Source organism: Telmatherina bonti, assembly GCF_933228915.1.
Source record: "Telmatherina bonti genome assembly, chromosome: 5".
NCBI classification, from domain to species: domain Eukaryota; kingdom Metazoa; phylum Chordata; class Actinopteri; order Atheriniformes; family Telmatherinidae; genus Telmatherina; species Telmatherina bonti.
This window is the reverse complement of record NC_136623.1, coordinates 18,364,487-18,382,847: the sequence shown is the minus strand read 5'-3', so window position 1 is coordinate 18,382,847 and position 18,361 is coordinate 18,364,487. Positions and strand designations below refer to the sequence as shown.

The window sequence follows — 18,361 nt, the reverse complement described above, 5'->3', positions numbered from 1 at the left end:
TCAAATACATATTTGTTTGAATTAGCGATATAACATCATGAAGTGGGAATGCAGATTGATTACCCTACATAAATTACAGCGGTATTCATATTTGAAGGATTACGGTAACGATTGTAGATCCTCGCTCGGCCTTCCTTCAATACGGGGCTGCACTAGACGATTCATTCAGGCAAACACAGCGGCAGACAGGTTAGACGACAGACGCTCTTCCGAGCCGGGGAATCGATAGGCTGGGTGTCCAAACTAAGAAGAGCAAGTGTCCTACTCACTATTAGTGACTAATACAAGTGAGCTCGCCATGGCTGATGTTGGTGAGGTTTTGATGTCGGTTTTGTCCACAATTCGCGTCCCGAAGCCCGGGGACCGTGTCCACAAAGACGAATGCGCCCTGTCATTTTCCTCGCCGGTGAGCCATCTCCTTTGTAAATCGCAACCTGAGTTAGACAAACAAGCAGATTCTATTTTCTCATTTCTTTAGACTTTATTGCTTTAGTGTAACATGTCATTTTGCCTGCGCTGTCCCACTTTACGGGTCTGTTTTACGTTATTTTATGTTTTAGCTAAGTAGCAGGCTAGCACCAAGCTAAGCTAATAATGCACTGTAATGGAAACTTAGCTGCTCTAGCTTTTTGGCTAGCTGGTCTGTCAAAGTAGCAAACAAGCTAACTGAGACACTTTACTCTCACAATCGTAGCTTTAATGTTATTTTACTCAAAGAGTATAATTTTTTAAATGTTTTATTTCCCGTAGATAAGGGTAATAGAGATTTATCAAAAGTCGCCGATTGTTAAAACTTGCCAGATACTAAAAAAAAAACTAGGTTACTGTAACTGATGCTTTGTCATGTGCATCAATTGGCTCCAAATGTAGTTTTGTTGTTTAAGACACGGCGGTTGAAGACAAGACCAAAGTTTTGACATTTGTTACTGTCTCTGCTTTCTTTACAGGAGAGTGAAGGAGGCCTGTACGTGTGCATGAATAGTTTCTTGGGTTTTGGTAGTCAGTATGTGGACAGGCACCATGCTCGCACTGGCCAGAGAGCTTACCTGCACATCACTCGGACTCGTAAAGCAAAGGTAGATTTTAGTGCTTATCTTTGAACCTCAGGCGTTTTCCTTTCATGCTCAGTGATTTAACCTGAAAACTGACCTGTTATTTTATGATATTCTCACAGAAGGAAGATGACAATAACTCAGGCTCTGGACACCCACCTAAGAAAAAGCCAACCAGATTGGCTATAGGTAGGTACATGGGTCAAGATTTACACTGTCAAAGATTTTTCACCTGGTAAAAATTCTCTTATTATAAACTAAAAAAGTTATTTCCATAACATCCAGTTAATCTCTCAAAGATTTCTTTTTTACTTCAATCTAGTAAAGTTTTAAAATGGTAAAAGGAAAATAAAGTACTAGGAAACCCTTCTGTTGTACAAAAGCTCATTGGTGTTTGTTTCAGTGTAGAAAAAAAAACCATATATATATACACACACACACACACACATATATATATATATATATAATTAGCAAAAGACTCATAGGTACACAAAAGAGCTTAGCCCTCTTGCATGTATTGCCCTTTTTAAAGCATACCTATGGATGTTCTGTAGTGTTCAGATTGGCCAACCAAATAGATCATAGCAAAAATTTCACTTTGCACTTCCTGCAGAACCTGTAATAGATTTTTTTGTCTTGTTTGAACTAATTTGTGCCTTTACCTGTAAAATAGTCCCTGTGCCACCAACTGCAACACCAACCCAAATCATGATCAATGTCCCTCCATCTTACCTGTGGAAGTTGTATCCTTTTGGTGAAATTGTTTCCCAATTTTTGCATTTTAATTTGCAAAGTTCTGACACTGAATTTTTTTTTGAGGATCTTTTTTTTTTTTTTTAAACTTTTCATCAAACGTGTCGCTATGTTTTAGTGTGTTGCAGTGGTGTGCAGAGTCGACAAAGACTTTCTAAAGCTCTTAAGCTGTCAGATAAGACTTGGTGACCTGTTCACAGGAACAGAAAGTTTGAACAGGGTGCCCAAATTATGCAGGTATCCTCTTTTGAGAGGCCCTCATTCACCTTTTGTGTTGAATTTTTCTTCCGTCCAGGAATTGAAGGGGGTTTTGATGTGGAGCAGGAGCAGTATGAGGAGGATGTGAAGGTGGTCATTTTACCAGACAGACAGGAAGTGACAACAGAGGACCTTGCCACAATGCCGGATGTTGTGAAAGAGCGGGTGAGCCTTACAGTGCCAAGCACCGCTTTGTCGGATGTTGTGATATTATAAAAGAAAAATCCCCCAAAACTTTAGATTTTTGACATTTTGATGAGTTTTATTGATGCAAAGGAGATTTTCTGCAAACGCAGGTAACATCCACAATGTTTAACAAATTTGGCTTAAAAATACATCACATTTTAATTTGTAATATTTTTTTGAGAACAATGTGAGATCTAAACAAGAATCTTTGACATATGATTTATAAACTGTTAAAATTGAGAAATTCATCATGAGTTCTTAAACCTTGAGTAGATAATCTTGCTCGGAGACTTTTTTTATTTTTTTTATTTTTTTTACTCCGGGTGAAGTGGTTCCACATCCTGATTGTAGTCTGTACGTTTTGTAATCATTAACGATAAGAAATATAGTTATACCAATCAGTTTAATGTAAATCTGTAAAAACTCTGACCAATCAAAACGTTCGGGCCGAATTGAAGGATCCAAACAATGATCTGGATCACCACCAAACTTAAACCTGTTTTTCCTTTTGACATTTCCAACAACTCCAAAAAATGTAATTAAAATCCATCCATAGCTATTTGAGTTATCTTGAACACAAACAGATGAACGCCAGTAAAAACATAACTTCCTTGAAGCTAAGAAAAAAGCCTTGGATCACGCAAGGAGCAAAACCAGAGAGGGAGGAGCCAAGATAGGGTGTCACTTTCACATCTGGCTAGCTCCCCAACATTACCTACCCCAGCTTTAAGTCTGATTTTCCCTTTTTCTTTGCTTTTTTCACCTTCTGATTCATATGCTCTACTTCTAGGTGTCTCTGTCAATGGCAGGTATCATGGCAGCTGACTCAGTGTCTCATACCTTGCAAGTTCAGCAGTGGGATGGAGAGGTGAGACAGGAGTCAAGGCATGCAGCTGACCTCAAACAGCTTGACAATGGAGTGAAAATCCCTCCCAGGTGAAGTCACATATGCTTGTTAAATGCCATAAACACAAATGATCTCATATTCTAAATTGAGTAAACAAACCGTCTGAACATAGTAAAAGTCTTCTTGCATTAAAAAAAAAAAAAATCTACAGTCAATATGTTTTCTCTTTGAGGAAAAATTAATTCAACGATTTATAAATTAGTGTTACACCCAATGAAAGCACAGATACCTGTGCTGTTTTTACCATTAAAACACACTGACTTCAAGGATAGTAAGTGTATCCTGGCTTGACTGGTACTGGATGTTCTTCTGTTTTCTTGCTTTGTAGTGGCTGGCGGTGTGAAGTGTGTGACCTTCAGGAGAATCTTTGGATGAACCTCACAGATGGAAAAGTGCTGTGTGGTCGCAGGTATTTTGATGGATCTGGAGGCAACAACCATGCCCTGCTCCACTTTCAGGAGACTGGCTACCCACTTGCAGTCAAACTTGGTACTATCACTCCTGATGGCGCTGGTAAGTAGCAAAACTTAATGATTTTTTTTGTGGTTTAAAATGGTAAAAGCAAAACATATTATCTTTGTTTGGTGTTATTTGGTTTCCATAAGTCTCTGCCAGCTTAAAACTAACAAACACAACCCTGATGTTTTACTTTAGACTGCCTATATTTGAAGAACATACATTTTGTCAGACACTCTTATTGGCAAAGTAAACTTGCATCATTCTGCAGAGTTATCCACTTCCTCTATCTGTACCTCTACTCAAGTGGCTGAACATTTGTGAACATGTGACTATACTTTTCTGGCTTTGCACTTCTACATGGGGCAGTGCTGAAAATCAAACAATTTTAAATGTAAATGCCTGTTAGTCAGCTTTTCCTGTTTATGGTTTTTGTCTTGATTTAAAAAAAAAAAAAATCACTAGGTTTTGTGAAGGAAAATACATTGTAAAACCAACTGCTCATAGTACAGACTCTGAGGTCAGAGGAATTCAGGTACAACTGAATTTCTTTAGATGCTGTGTACTGATACCTTCTTTCAAAGGGCAGCGTGAAAATATTACCAAAAATGTTTTGTTTTTTTTGTTTTTTTTGTTTTTTTTTGCACCGTCCTACTGTCACAGCTTTTTTTTTTTTGTTTAAGGGTTTATACTTGTCCATGTTATCGTGATGACACTGCCTCCATTTCCAGTTCAAGCCGACATTAAGTCTGTTGTACTGCCGCATCAACTCTGAGAGCTATGCATTGTTAGTTTGTTGGAGGACTCTATGTATGTTTGTTTCCAGCTGCAGAGAGCTCCCCAAACAAGTACCTCAATAAAAGAGAAACCCCTCAGTCCCACTGAATGTGAAAGCGGCGCAGCTGCGCCACACCTTCACAGCTGACCGTGGCAATGTCAGTCAACAGGACTGGTTCTACCAGGTGCACTGCGGTGCATTTCTTAAGCATCCCAGGCAGTGCCGTCACTTTTTGCTTCTCTAAAATACGCATCAGTTTTATTTTTACTGCTTGTTGCTTTGAAACCTCGTCAATCAGAGCAGAGTGGATCATTCAGGCAGGAAATTGGTTGATAAAACCCAAAGTGCATCCGGTGAATTTTGCCAGTAAAACACCAGTTGTCAACTATGGATGCATTTGTGGAGCTATCACTGCAGCATCCAGAGGCTGAGAAACTGCACTTGACAGCTTTTGCTTCTGGGATGTGCGTGATGTTGCAGCTGAGTTTTGCACATTGGTCACTTTGAGCATACACAGCGGCCCATTCTGAAGAGGTGAGGAAAAGAAAGAGAAAGGGACAGAGCAAGCGACATGACAGACATTTACTCTCAGGATCGCTTGCATTTACTGGAGGGATGCAAGATGGATGCCAAAGTAGCAGTCAGTTAGGGGCGCATCGTTGACAAAGTCACAGAGAAAAATTCAGGATGCTTCTTTAAGCAAAATTCAGACCAATAAAGTGATGGTGACGTCCTTACCTTGAGAAGCCAATATGCAATAAATTGCAGCACAAGTTCTCAGTTATACTTATTAACCAGTCAGCAGCTGTTTAACAAGTTGGACTCAATTCATGCATGTTATAGAACAACATTGTTGCTAAAAGAGGGGTTCATAATCCTAACAGGCAAAGGATATGTTGATGTCAAATTTATTTATATAACACATTCAAACTGCCACAGCATCCCAAGCGCTTTACTTATCAATAAAGAAAATAAACCATATAAACACATGGACAAAACTCGTTCCACATAAAAGGTTCAATTCTGTGACCACAATCAGCCAAAGCATGCAAAGGTGTTTTCAGCTTAGATTTAAAATTTAGCAAACTGTCTGCAGACCATGCAGTTAAATATATGAATACTTTACAATTTAATTTTTTTTTTAAGTTGAGTATTTTCTAATAATTTGATGTGTTTTCTGATCTCTCTCTATTTACAATAAGCACTAATGCCATATTTTTGTATTCTGAGGGTTATTAAGTCCTACGGATGTTAAGATGTAGACCTTGAGGGGTAGTGTTAGAAAAGAGTTGTGGGTCACTGCGTGCCCCTGAAATGATTTGTTGAGACATTAGAGATGGAAATTAATAAAAAAAAAAAAAAAGGAAGTTTCTACTTCGCCTTTGTTTATTTTAAATATTATTTTGATCAAACCATATCGCCGACAGCTCATTAAGACATTAGTAAATTGTGTCAGCTTGTGAAAAACAGTTGTAATATGTTTCTGTTCAATGTGGAGAACTAAATCTAGGAATTCTGGTTGATGTATTTATTATGTACGTCTGTCTGTATTGTTGTCCTTAAGCTGTTACTCTTTTTTTATTGTGTGTTCAGATGTTTACTCCTATGATGAGGATGACATGGTGCTGGATTCCAAGTTACCAGAGCACCTCACCCACTTTGGCATCGACATGATGACCATGGAGAAAGTAAGTTTTGTGCAAATGTTATTTCGTAGTTCAAACGGACTAATTTTGTTTTAACGTTCACTTATTGACAATTGTAGGCTGCAGGTCTTTTTCTTTATTTTTTTGAGTTTCTGTGTCAGATCAGGGATGTTCCAGCTCTGGTCCTCAAGGGCCACAGTCCTGCAGGATTTTGATTTATCCCTTCTCAAACACACAATGACTAACAAGTCATTGTGCTGAAATTCACAGGCTGTTAGATCCATTTAATTTGAGTCAGGTGTGTTGAAGCAGGAATACAGTGAGGACAGGACACTGCAGGACATCGGCCCTCGAGGACTGAATTTGGACACCCTGTTATAGACAGACATATTGATCAGTCCTCTGATGTACATGTGTGTATGTGTTATAAATTCTACTATAGGTATTATTGGATTTTATAGTCTAGTCAGACATCCATATAATTATAATTGGCTCTGCCTCGTGGAGGAGGTAGAAAATATGTGTTACTACTAAAAGGCTCTGAGATTCTGCTGCAGCGTTAAAAAGCCAGTAGTTCTGAGAAAAAAGAAAACCATAAAGCACATTTAATGTCTCTGCTTTCAAGTACTGGCTTTGTTTTATTCTTATGTATCTTTTTAATAACTTGGATTTAATTAAGATTAAATGATTATATTTTTATTACTAAACAGTAAAGCAGTGATACTCTGCATGTCAAATCTGGCTACTGTTTACATTCTCCAGTATAATGTATATTATATATGTATATTCTCTGATCCCCAACTGCCCTTCATTTCTTTGTCGGCTGCCTCTCCTCTTATGCAGAGTAGAGATAATACAGTTGTTGATGTCTAAGGTCTATGTGCCTCTGACTGCGCTCTGTAATGTGATTTGTTGTCTTGCTGATGTTTTTCACACACTAAATGATGTGTCACAGATGGTGTGTAGAAATAGTGCTACAACAGATTGCAGCTCTCAGCGTTGCAATTTAGCTGTTTCTTGCTCATCTGCTTCCCCTCATTAGTACCAAATTCAGGCTTGTTTTGCTCATCATTCTGTACATCTCAGGACTTGCAACTAATTTACTTTTCCTGCACTTCACATTCTTCAGTGTCTTATCTTTGAATTGTCTGTTCCAGACTGAGCGGACGATGACAGAGTTGGAGATTGCTGTGAACCAGCGTGTGGGAGAGTGGGAGGTAATTCAGGAGTCTGGTACCACCCTGCGGCCCTTGTTTGGTCCCGGTCTTACGGGTATGAAGAACCTGGGAAACAGCTGCTACCTCAATTCTGTCATGCAAGTGCTCTTCACCATTCCTGACTTCCAGAGCAAGTAAGTATTCCCCTTTATATTTTTAATAATCACCATCCTATTGCCCCTACCAATTTTTGCCTTTTTCAGAGTGAAAGAAAATGTTGCTTTGAAACTGTAAGGGGGTCATAATATCCAGCAGTCATTATAAAATTATGAAAGCACATCATTTTCATATCCTTTTACCACTGCCTTACAGGTATGTGTCTGACATAGACAAGATTATTGATGAAGCACCCAGCGACCCAACCCAGGACTTCAAAACCCAAGTGTAAGTGTCATTATGCATATGAACCTGTTGTATAACTATAAGATGCCTGAAAGCATCCATCAGTGGTGCTGTACGGGGAGAAAGGATTATTCTTTAGTTATAATAGATTAGGGAGTGTGGAGTGTTTCCTTTTAAAATAACTTAATATCCATTTTCCAACACACACACACTTTACCCATGGCTCTTATACTTCATTAAAATTCCAACACTGTAAATGAAAGAAAGCATATACAAGACAGACTTTTCTGTCAGCCAGAACACTGATTTAATGCTTCTTTCAAAGCTACTGGTTTTTTTGTTTTTTGTTTTTCCCAAACGTGATATTTACCTTTTTGCTGTGGGTTGTTTCATGAATCAAAATAATCTGTTTTATATTAGAGAGGTGTATCAAGACTTCTGGCTTCTTTTCATTTTAACTTTGCCCCAGTGGGTTTGCCTCTTCTGTGCGCTGTTTAAACTGATTGGGGTTGGTTATTGATATTTATGTTCAGAATTGAACCAATTCTGATTTAAAGAAGCGTTATGTAACCATCTCACCCTAAAACTCCACGTCCCAGACTTCTTAGATGACCCAGTGACATCTATCATGTGCATTTCTACAGCCGCTGCTACCCAGCAGCATCCCGAGGCTGAGAAACCGCACCATATAACTTTTCCAACCGGGATGTGATGTTTCACTTTAGGGTGAAACATTCAGCAAAAAAACCCCAAGAAGATTAAGAGCAAAAGTGACAAAACAAGAGTCACTGTAAGATTATTTTGCAGACTGGAGAACGCCAACAGGTCAGGTAAGATGCAAGATGAATGCTGAACTAGCCGTCGATAGGGGGTGCATTACGGGAAAAATGGCAAATGTTCTATAGAGTCTATAAAAAAAAATTCTCAATTCAGTTTGATTTTCCAAATGATATTAATTCAATGATTTATTCAATTTCAGTTAAAATACCAGCTTTACTTTGATGCAAAAGGAAAAAGCCAAACATTTGTACTTCCACTTGAGACATCCCATTTCCACAGGAAAAGCTTGATGAGTGATCGTATGCCTACTTTCAGCAGTCAGTACAAGTTGCACTGATTGATTTTTTACACCATTTTCATCTTTTCACCTACATCAAATTGTACCTGGGGGGATTGTTATGTGGCTTTATTTTATTTTTTAAAACAAAAAAAGCTTTTATATTCACACCAGAAAAGCTCCTTCATGATTAGACATGCCAGCCTATGATCTGGAAGACAAAAATACATCCAGGTCTATACCCAAATCCTCCTCCTGCGAGAGTCTCTGGCACTGTGTTGAATGTGCATTGATGTAAGCTTTGTTTTTCATCACAGAGCTAAGCTGGGTTATGGTCTGTTGTCAGGAGAGTATTCTAAACCAGCACCAGACTCTGGAGATGAAAACTGTGCATCTGAACCCAGGGTAAGAAGAAACGCTCAGAGAGGAGTTACAACTTTATGTTTACAGATCTATTCATTTTCTCTCAGAAATCAGTGAAACTGAACCATATATTTGCTCCGCAAAATTTACCTCCTTTATTGTATTTATCATATATGTTTGTTTTTCAGGGAGACCAAATTGGAATAGCACCCCAAATGTTTAAGGCACTGGTTGGACGGGGTCACCCAGAGTTCTCCACCAATCGACAGCAGGATGCTCAAGAGTTTTTATTGCACTTCATTAACATGGTGGAGGTAAAGCTGTTTTTCTTATTTTTCTTTCATTGCTCCTCAGTCTTCCTCCCTTTTTTAAAATCACTGTCTTTTCTGTGTCAGAGAAACTGTCGCTCTGGGTCAAACCCATCTGAAGCCTTCAGGTTCCTGGTAGAGGAGAGGATTGTGTGTCAGCAATCTCAAAAAGCCAAGTACACGCAGCGGGTGGATTACATAGTACAGCTACCTGTACCCATGGACCAGGCCACAAACACAGGTGAGGAGCTGATGGGCTCTAATGTCCAACTAAGTAAAGTTTTACACATTATCAGCAATAAAAGCTATTCTTACTGTGGACAGCAGAATCTTAAAAGCCAAGTCAGGGGTCTGCCACATTTACTGACAAAAGAGCCATTTTTATCACAGTCCCACCAAATCTAAATATTTTACATATTTTAGCTGTTAGACATATTTGAATACCATAAAGAAAACTGTTTGCATTTTGTGTTCTGTCAAAAGGAAAATATCAAACCTGTGTGCACCATCAGAGTTCCCACACAAGAACCCTGTCTGCTCAGTACTGTCAGCATTACTTTACTCATCATGTTGAGTTTGCAGAAGCCGAATCAGTTTAGTCGGGATGTGTTGTACTTTTAACAAGCTTTTCCTTGATGATGTTTGCAGAGAGACATGTCTCCAATTTGTCTCAACTCCAAGAATAGATGTATACCTATCATAATGAAACATTTTCTCATGTATTCTACATTTGTGAATGGCCTTACTATCTCTGGAATTGCAACAGAAACTGCAACAGTAGTTGTGTTTGGGGGCTTAATCTGCATATAAAAGATATGTTTCAATAGTTCGGTTTCTTACAGAACCTATAAAATCATCTTTAGCTCGGTACTTTTTCAGCAAATGCTTTTTGTTCTGCAAATATCTTGGTGATAAACACAAATAAATGACAGATTCGTCAAAAATACACTCCACCTTTTAATGTGTTCTTTAAAACATCTTGAAACAAAAGAATATAAACATAATATTTTATAAATATTTAATATATTTCAATGTAGGTATACATTCCTAAACTGAATTTACATATAGATTGACAGGATTTTATTCCTCCCAAAATCCCACATTTCGACGTGAATTGAACCCCACCCCGTTACGAGCCAAAGCATATTTGTCAGTCACTATCACTTTGACAACGCAAAAAATGGAGTTCTGGTTGAAGCATTGTATAGATTTCCATTGTTTTGCTTGGTTCAAAGTTTAATAAACCAAACATAAATGAGAATGTGCTGTATTTCATGTTTTTTCTTAACCAAAAATACTTTGCAGTGGTTAGGGGGTAAGTGGCTGAAAAAAATATTTAGCAAGGGGTACTGTGTTGCAAAAAGGTTGAGAACCGCTGGTCTAAGTCATAAACATAATGTGAGTGACAGGAATGCATTAGAAACTCAAAAATAAATAAGGTTGTTAAATTGATGGACTATTTTTCAAATTCACAGAGGAGCTTCAGGAGGCAGAGCGCCGCCGTGAAGAAGGAGACTCATCAGCATCTACAGTGCGTGCACAAATCCCCTTCACAGCTTGCATGGCAGCTCTCAGTGAACCAGAAATCCTCACAGACTTCTGGAGCTCAGCCGTTCAAGCCAAGACTACTGCTACCAAGTACGGGGAGAGACGACCACTCTCAAACTGAAAGTGATCCATTGGACACTGTTTAAAGATGTGTTTTTGTTAATGCCAGATTTTGTTTAATCTCTCAGAACAACCCGCTTTGCCTCCTTCCCCGACCACTTGGTTATCCAGATTAAGAAGTTCACTTTTGGCCTTGACTGGGTTCCCAAGAAACTGGGTGAGCAAAAAGACAATTTAATGTTTATTGTAACGCTCTATACAAGTTTCCCTTTGTCAGTTGTTTTAAATCACTGTTATATGATGCATGATTCCTCTGTGCAGATGTGAGCATCGATGTTCCTGATACCCTGGATCTTAGTGCACTGCGTGCAACTGGACAGCAGCCGGGGGAAGAGCTTCTACCAGAGGTCGCCCCACCCCCACTCATGACCCCAGATGTGGAGGTTAAAGGTATCCTGGGTTCCCATGGCAACGAGGAGGACGACTCGCTCTACTCCCCACTGCTGTGTCAGTCTGTCATTTCTGCTCCTTTTCTTTCTGTGAAACTTACTTGTCCACTCTTTTCTTTTTCTTTTCTTTTCTTTTTTTCTGTCTTTTCTGTTTTCATAAGTCCCTCCGTTGCCTCATTTGTTTGAATCATGTGAAGTGATTTGTTTTGCATTTTAAAGATGTCTTCATGTAATTTGACTTTTATCCTTACATTTAATTCAAAACCATCTTATTCATTTATGGGTTTTTTTTATAGGGTTGGGACTTAAACATGAAAATTATGATTAAATTAATTACAAATAAGTGGGGAAAAAATGTTTGCACTTAATTGTAGTTTGTGCTTCAAAGTGGACAATTTCCTGGTACACACAGTAGAGCTTTGCTAATAATTAATCTACTTTGACACTGTGTTTAAGACCTTTTTAGACCTCTTTCATGAGTTTGTGTTTTTTTTGTTTTTTTTTTCCCCTTTAATTAAAAGGTAACTAGTGACAAATCTAGCAACTTTGTTTCTAGCCTTACTGGAGACTTTTGGAGACTGTCTTAAAAGAATGTATCATTTACTCCTCTCAGGGAGCAGCTGTAGGTACTGCTACAAGCCCCTTAGCCATCTAAAAGCCACTCCAAGCTGTTGTCAGAGCAGGATATGATCACGTCCGTTCCATGACCAGACTGAACAGAACATACATCCTTTTTGATATATAACCACTTTGTCCAGTTAAGGATTGCAGGGAAGCTGGAGCCTGTCTCAGCAATCACACTGAACATGAAACGTGTAAAGCAGCCAGTGGTTGATCACACACTGACAGATATTGTCTGTTCATAAAGAGTGTGAAAGAAAATTCTTTAAAAAGTTAAGGGTATGCTAACATGTTGTAGACTTTTAGAGAACAGCTGATGCTGTTAGTTAAAATGCTCAAATGGCAATTTAACTTGAGGTCACTTCAGTTTTGACCAGTGATATTTTCCATTTATATTTCTACTATTTTGAGTAAAAATGCAATTAAATCTGCGTATTAAATCCATTTTTCCAAACATTCCTAGAGCTTAAGTTTAACGTCTGTGTCCTATATTTCATTCAGACGTTGACTAAATTTTACTAAAATTAATTCATAAGTATGTAATTAATTAGATGATTTTTCTAATAGAGTCCAACCCAGTTTTTTTTGTTTTTCTTTATAGATGTGCTAGGTTTTTTTTTCTCTTTTTTTTGTATTTCCATCTAAATCTTTACTGACATACATTCAAATAACTCAGCCTTCTCACCTTACTCTCAGCTCCAGTCCTTGATGACTCCACTGTGTCCCAGTTATGTGAAATGGGATTTCCACTGGAGGCCTGCAGGAAAGCGGTGTACTACACCGGGAACACTGGAATCGATGCTGCCATGAACTGGATCATGGGTCACATGGATGACCCAGGTATGTGTGAAAAAGGCATTCATTAGTCAGCTTTTCAGCTGACTACTCCCGTCTGTCTTCATGTCTTTCTCTTCTGATTGGCTGCAGATTTTTCAGCCCCCCTGGTGTTGCCAGGCAGCAGTTCTGGACCGGGGACCACACCCACAGAAAGCCTGTCTGAGGAGCACCTGGCAACAATTGTTTCCATGGGCTTCAGCCGAGATCAGGCAACCAAAGCTCTCCGAGCAACGGTTAGAATTGAGCTCTCACCAGTTAGACACCAGATATTGATCATATATCTCCCTTTAAATGGGATAATCATTTAGCCAAGTTTTGCTTGTTTTTGTAGATTTTCTCTTTAGTGTGTGATAACAGCATTTACTTCAGTGATCAAATGAAGTTTAATGAGTCATATGATTCCGCTTAATAGTCTCTAAAGCCCTGGAAAAAAAAGAGACTCTGGGCATCAGTAACACAGATTTGTTAGCTAATACAACTTTTAATACATTTCCTAACAGGTGCAAATATTTTTTAAAGGCTGACTGGAATTTGTCACAGGAACCTCATCGACCAGCTTCAACCTGCATTCAAACCTCAAACACTAAATTAACAAAGAAAGCAGAACTTATGTTGACTAAAAAAAAAACAACTTATCTACTATCAGGATGGGGAACCACTTCACCCAGAGTTTAAAAAAAAAAAAAAAAAAAGTCTGAGCAAGATTACCAACTATAGCTTTAAGGTTTGATAATGTATCATAGTCAAACAAAATACAGATGATGTAAATGCAGCAAACTCAGTTTCAGAAAATATTAGCCATTTTCTCATGGACTTAGCAGTTTTTAGCCCTTGAATTTAATATTTACAATAAAAAAAAATAATGAAGCAAAAGATTGTATTTTACTCAATTCTCCTTTCGTAACATTTAATTATGCTATAATTGGGTTTTTTCTTTTTTCTTTTTAAAAAAAATTTTTTTTTTTTAAACAGAGTAATGTCCTCGACCGTGCAGTAGACTGGATATTCTCTCACCTGGATGACCTGGAGTCCATGGATGTGTCTGAAGGAGGTCGCTCTGCCGCAGAGAGCGAGGGTGGCAGGGATCCTCCACCTGGACCTCGTGTCAGAGACGGACCAGGAAGTAAGTACACACAAGAGGACAGAAAGAGGATCCAGTTAAAACCTCACTCTGAGTTTGTGCCCACAGTGATGAGCAGAAAACTGATTACAAACCTTCTATCATAGTCTTTTTATACTGTGATTTATATATATATATATATATATATATATATATATATATATATATATATATATATATATATATATATAAATCACAGTATAAAAAGACTATGTATATATATATATGTGTGTGTGTGTGTGTGTGTGTGTATATTTAGTTACAAACTCATGTTTTTGTAGAGTACGAGTTGTTTGCTTTCATCAGTCACATGGGGACGAGCACCATGTGTGGCCACTACGTCTGTCACATAAAGAAGGACCAGCAGTAAGTGTTTGTGTTAACTACTTTAATTCGTGTTTTATCATGTTAAATTTGTATTCTTGACAGGATCCTTTTTTTCTGCCCCATTCGGAAATGACATACCCAAATAAATTAGGTATATCCTCATAAATACAATGGCTGTATGTTTAAGTTTGATCTCAAAAGCAACATCACATCATCAAAAAAAAAAATTAATTAAAAAAGTAACATCACTGAGAAGTGTCAGAAACAGTATATGTGTTAAAGTTGATTCATTTTGAACACCGTAGAAAATATAAATGATTATTGCCTCGTTTGAGAAAATTCAGTGAAAACTGGAAAATAGCATCCCTGTTCATCTAGGAATTATAAGTAATGTCTAATAATGAAAAACTGCTCAAGTAAAAAACTAAAATTAAGAAGCTGTGGGATATTTCATGTAGCAGGATTAAGGGAAAGCCTTGCTTATGTCCTGACTAAGTTACCATGGTAACTACCTAACCTAGTGGGTGCATAGATCTTGTGTATTGATTTTCATGCTGCCCCTGTATGTGGAGTTCTCGTCAAAAACACGTTAAAATATTAAACCAGTAAATAAAAGAAAACAATGGAATTTATATCAGTTCTGTATATGTTCTTCCAAAAGGAAAGAAAGTACAATAAAGTTTGCCAAATGTGAGCATATTAATAATGTGGCTTTTCTTTTCTGATTGGTAGCAAATTTACTGGATTTATCAGAAATGGGGAAAAATGCCTAAACAGTGGAAAAAATGTCAGCTGTGGGGCACCACCACATGTCTTTCAATGTTCAGTGTAAAGTTTATTGGTATTTCATAGAAGAATTTACAAGCAAAACCATTGTTTATATTGTAATATTCCATAGTCTCATGTGTACTTGTGTCCTCTGCATGTCTTCTGTGTATTCAGACCGTTTTCTCTGTGTTTTAACAGATGGGTCATCTTTAATGATCAAAAAGTGTGTGCTTCAGAGAAACCTCCCAAAGACCTGGGATACCTTTACTTTTATCGCAGACTGGCTGAATGAGATGGAAGATTTCACATGAAGAGAAAATGTGTTGATGCTAACAAACACAACAGCAAGCTCTTACAAAGGCCCTGACACGCTTTACAACTGACAAAACTGTAAATAAATATCTCAGACTGCATATATACACAGTTCAGTAAACTGGTGCAGATGTACAGATGAGGTGTTTTTTGGGGGTGATGTGGGGGGGTGTTAGCAGTTTTTTCTTTCAATCCACTGAAGGGCAAATTCAGGATGTTACCACGGAAACTTTGCTGAGTAAAACCGAGAACCAGCTGAGACCTGTGGCAAGGAGCTGGTCCCGGTTTTACTCCCAACATGTTTTCAGATTGTTCAGTCTAACCTGCTTTAGGGAACAATCCCCAGTAATCATGGGGGCTTTGACTGCTGAGTCCATTTGCTCCTCATTGATAAGTTTACTCAACTGTCACCGTTGATCTATCCTGACTATTGATCCTCACTGCCTTCAGTAGTCACTGCCCTTCTGCAGTTTAAGTATGATGCTTTCAGGCTCCTTCTCCTTTACTGGATGTTATGACTTGATACAGCTGCCTCTGTTTGAGTGTGAAAGTGTCTCAACATCCACACTTTAGAAAGAAAATGTTAGTAAATGAAAAAATAAATGAGTCACCAAAAAAAGAGAGAAAAAAAAGCAAAACAAACACCAAATGAACTTGTTTTTCTTAAAGGTTTGGTAATGGTGATTCCAGGGTGATTGATGTTTTATTTTGTTTTTATTTGAGAAACAAATGCTTTGTTACTTCTGCTGTGATGACAAATAAAGAATTGTCTTTCTGTCAATGATTTGCCTTGTTCTTCAGTACAGACTACCCATTGTCGTCTTTTGTGTTTCTGTTGGTTTTTTCCATTTTATGATTCATCAGGATAAAAATTAGTGATTAGGAATAAACTCAGAATCTGTCAATGTATTTGTACTTTGCAATCTTTTTTTTTTTTTTGTTTGTTTCCCTGTGAGTCCCCCCCCCCCCAATTCTTTATAAAGAACTCACTTCGGCTTTGTGAGAGCTGTTTAAAACGCCAAGCCTAGACTGAAAAAAAAAAAGTGTGGGTATAACTTGCAAGCCCACACTGAGCTGGGCTTCGTGTTGGCCTAAAACTTTCCATTTCACACTTGTTTTTCAATAAAGTTAAGCACAGAGGGGATTTGAAGAGCTTTGTCTCCTATAACATTAAAAGACTTGCAAAAATTCACATTAGATCTCAAAATTGTTGCAAGTTTAAGAATCTAAATTGTAAAGCTAAATTTTGATGAAGATGTCTAGATGTGATTCTGTGCTAAGTTATCAAATTTGGTAAGTGGATATATTTTATGATTGTATTAAATGCTTTGACGTGTAATATTTTTTCCATAAGGGAGGCTAAATAAAATCCCTCCAACCAAATGTTGAAAAGAAATATGATGCTTAATCAGATTCTTGTTTTGATTGTTTTGTATAAAGCTATTAACACTGCTGGTAAGGGATTATGCTTTCTTGGTAAACAACTCCTGTCAAACAGGAAATGAAGATGTTTGTTGTTTGGCGAGTCAACTGCAGAAAAACATTGAAAATAATGAGACATTTTATTCATCCAATCTTAATCAAAACTTAACCACTGTGTCAATTAATGTAAAGTATTTAAAACATCATGCATAAAAATCTTTTTGTCTCTCAAAGAAGCTTGTGCTGTTTTCCTAGAAATAAATGAAGCCAAGATGGAGAGTGTTTATGGATGCTAGTGTGTCTTTCTGTGCTCTGTGCGCTCTGCACATAGACTGTACCTGCAGCAGGAAAAGTTCTCATCACAGAAGTTGAGAAGTTAGCTTTAAGTATGGAGGTAAAAGCTGGACAAACAGATTGTCATGGTATAAAGGAAATAAAAATGGTTCAATTTGTTATTTTGATCAGAGGCACTCCAATCAAAAGTATTCAATGAAATAACGCCTAGATTGAAAAATGTCTGTGTTTACATAATGAAATATTGAGTTCAGATGTGAAGTAGATGGACAAACATTTACTCACGTTATTGTGGTCTCAGATGAGCCGCAGAATCAAACACAACAACAAAAAACAAAGAAAGCACATCAAGGATCTATCAAAATGTGTTCAAAGTTGCTTGATTTTTAAAGTCTTTCAGCATACTATAGGTTAAAACAAAAAAGAAAATATCCTCATATATCTGCTGATACATTGTTGATAGTTAAAAACAATTTAGTTTACAATTTAATATCAAATAGTTTCCTCTGCATGTCTTCTTTTCTGCTGTCTATTTTCCAATGCAGGTAATTACAAACTGTGTTGTCTGTGTGTTATTTCTACAGATAGATCATCTTCAATAATCAAGATGTGTTTGCTTCAGAGAAACCTCCTAAAGACCTGTGATGCCTTTGATTCTATCATAAATGGCAGAATGAGATTAAGGAGGATTTCACATAAAGAGAAAATGTGTGGATGCTAACAAACGCAGCAGCAAGCTCCTACAAAGGCCCTGACGCACTTCACAACTCACAAAACTGTAAATATCTCACACTGCATATATACACAGTTCAGGAAACTGGTGCAGATGTACAGATAAGGTGTTTTTGGGGGTGACGGAGGGGGTGTCATCTGTTTTTCTTTCAATCCACTGACAGGCAAATTCAGGTTGTTACCACGGCAACTTTGCTAAGTGAAACTGAAAACCAGCTGGGACCTGTGGAAAGGAGCTGGTCCCGGTTTCACCAACATGTTTTCAGATTGTACAGCCCCAGACCTCAGTCTCTTATGTTATTTAAAGAATCAAGACTGACTCCTCCAGACTTCTACAGGCTGTGCCATCACACCTCCGTGATAGGCTGGCTCCGCAGGACACACCCGACTGTGCCATCACCTGCCTGTGATTGGCCCGCTCCTTGGCTGGCCAGCTGGAGCTTCACTATTTAAGCCAGCTTCTACTGCACATCCAGGGCAGCTGTGGTTCTGGTGTAGAACAGCTGGCCATGTTAGGATTCTTAGGACTGGTTAGTCTTGTTGTGACT

At 38.0% G+C, this 18,361-nt stretch overlaps 1 protein-coding gene across 3 annotated transcripts; it reads left to right on the top strand.

The window, feature by feature from the left end:
- Positions 1-180: 180 nt before the first annotated feature.
- Positions 181-16,276, top strand: usp5 (ubiquitin specific peptidase 5 (isopeptidase T)). Of its 3 annotated transcripts, none has more exons than XM_079240093.1 (20): positions 181-406; positions 948-1,076; positions 1,175-1,241; positions 2,101-2,228; positions 3,040-3,185; positions 3,485-3,669; positions 5,984-6,078; positions 7,194-7,387; positions 7,566-7,637; positions 8,970-9,057; positions 9,204-9,329; positions 9,411-9,564; positions 10,799-10,961; positions 11,060-11,148; positions 11,253-11,381; positions 12,698-12,841; positions 12,929-13,071; positions 13,811-13,961; positions 14,240-14,324; positions 15,252-16,276. In XM_079240093.1, the coding sequence occupies exons 1-20, from the start codon at positions 299-301 to the stop codon at positions 15,343-15,345; spliced, it is 2,490 nt and encodes an 829-aa protein (XP_079096219.1). In that variant the 5' UTR covers positions 181-298; the 3' UTR covers positions 15,346-16,276. The 3 variants fall into 3 exon arrangements, with proteins under 3 accessions (XP_079096219.1, XP_079096218.1, XP_079096220.1); XM_079240092.1 differs by having other exon boundaries at positions 11,253-11,438; XM_079240094.1 differs by lacking the exon at positions 14,240-14,324 and having other exon boundaries at positions 11,253-11,438.
- Positions 16,277-18,361: the final 2,085 nt, after the last annotated feature.

What these genes read in the sequence shown, in the direction of transcription:
- usp5 (XM_079240092.1), top strand. Translation starts at nt 299, where the DNA reads ATGGCTGATGTTGGTGAGGTTTTGATGTCGGTTTTGTCCACAATTCGC. An exon ending in CGGATGTTGTGAAAGAGCGG is followed by an intron (nt 2,229 to 3,039) that starts GTGAGCCTTACA and finishes CTCTACTTCTAG; the next exon opens with GTGTCTCTGTCAATGGCAGG. An exon ending in ATTCCTGACTTCCAGAGCAA is followed by an intron (nt 7,388 to 7,565) that starts GTAAGTATTCCC and finishes ACTGCCTTACAG; the next exon opens with GTATGTGTCTGACATAGACA.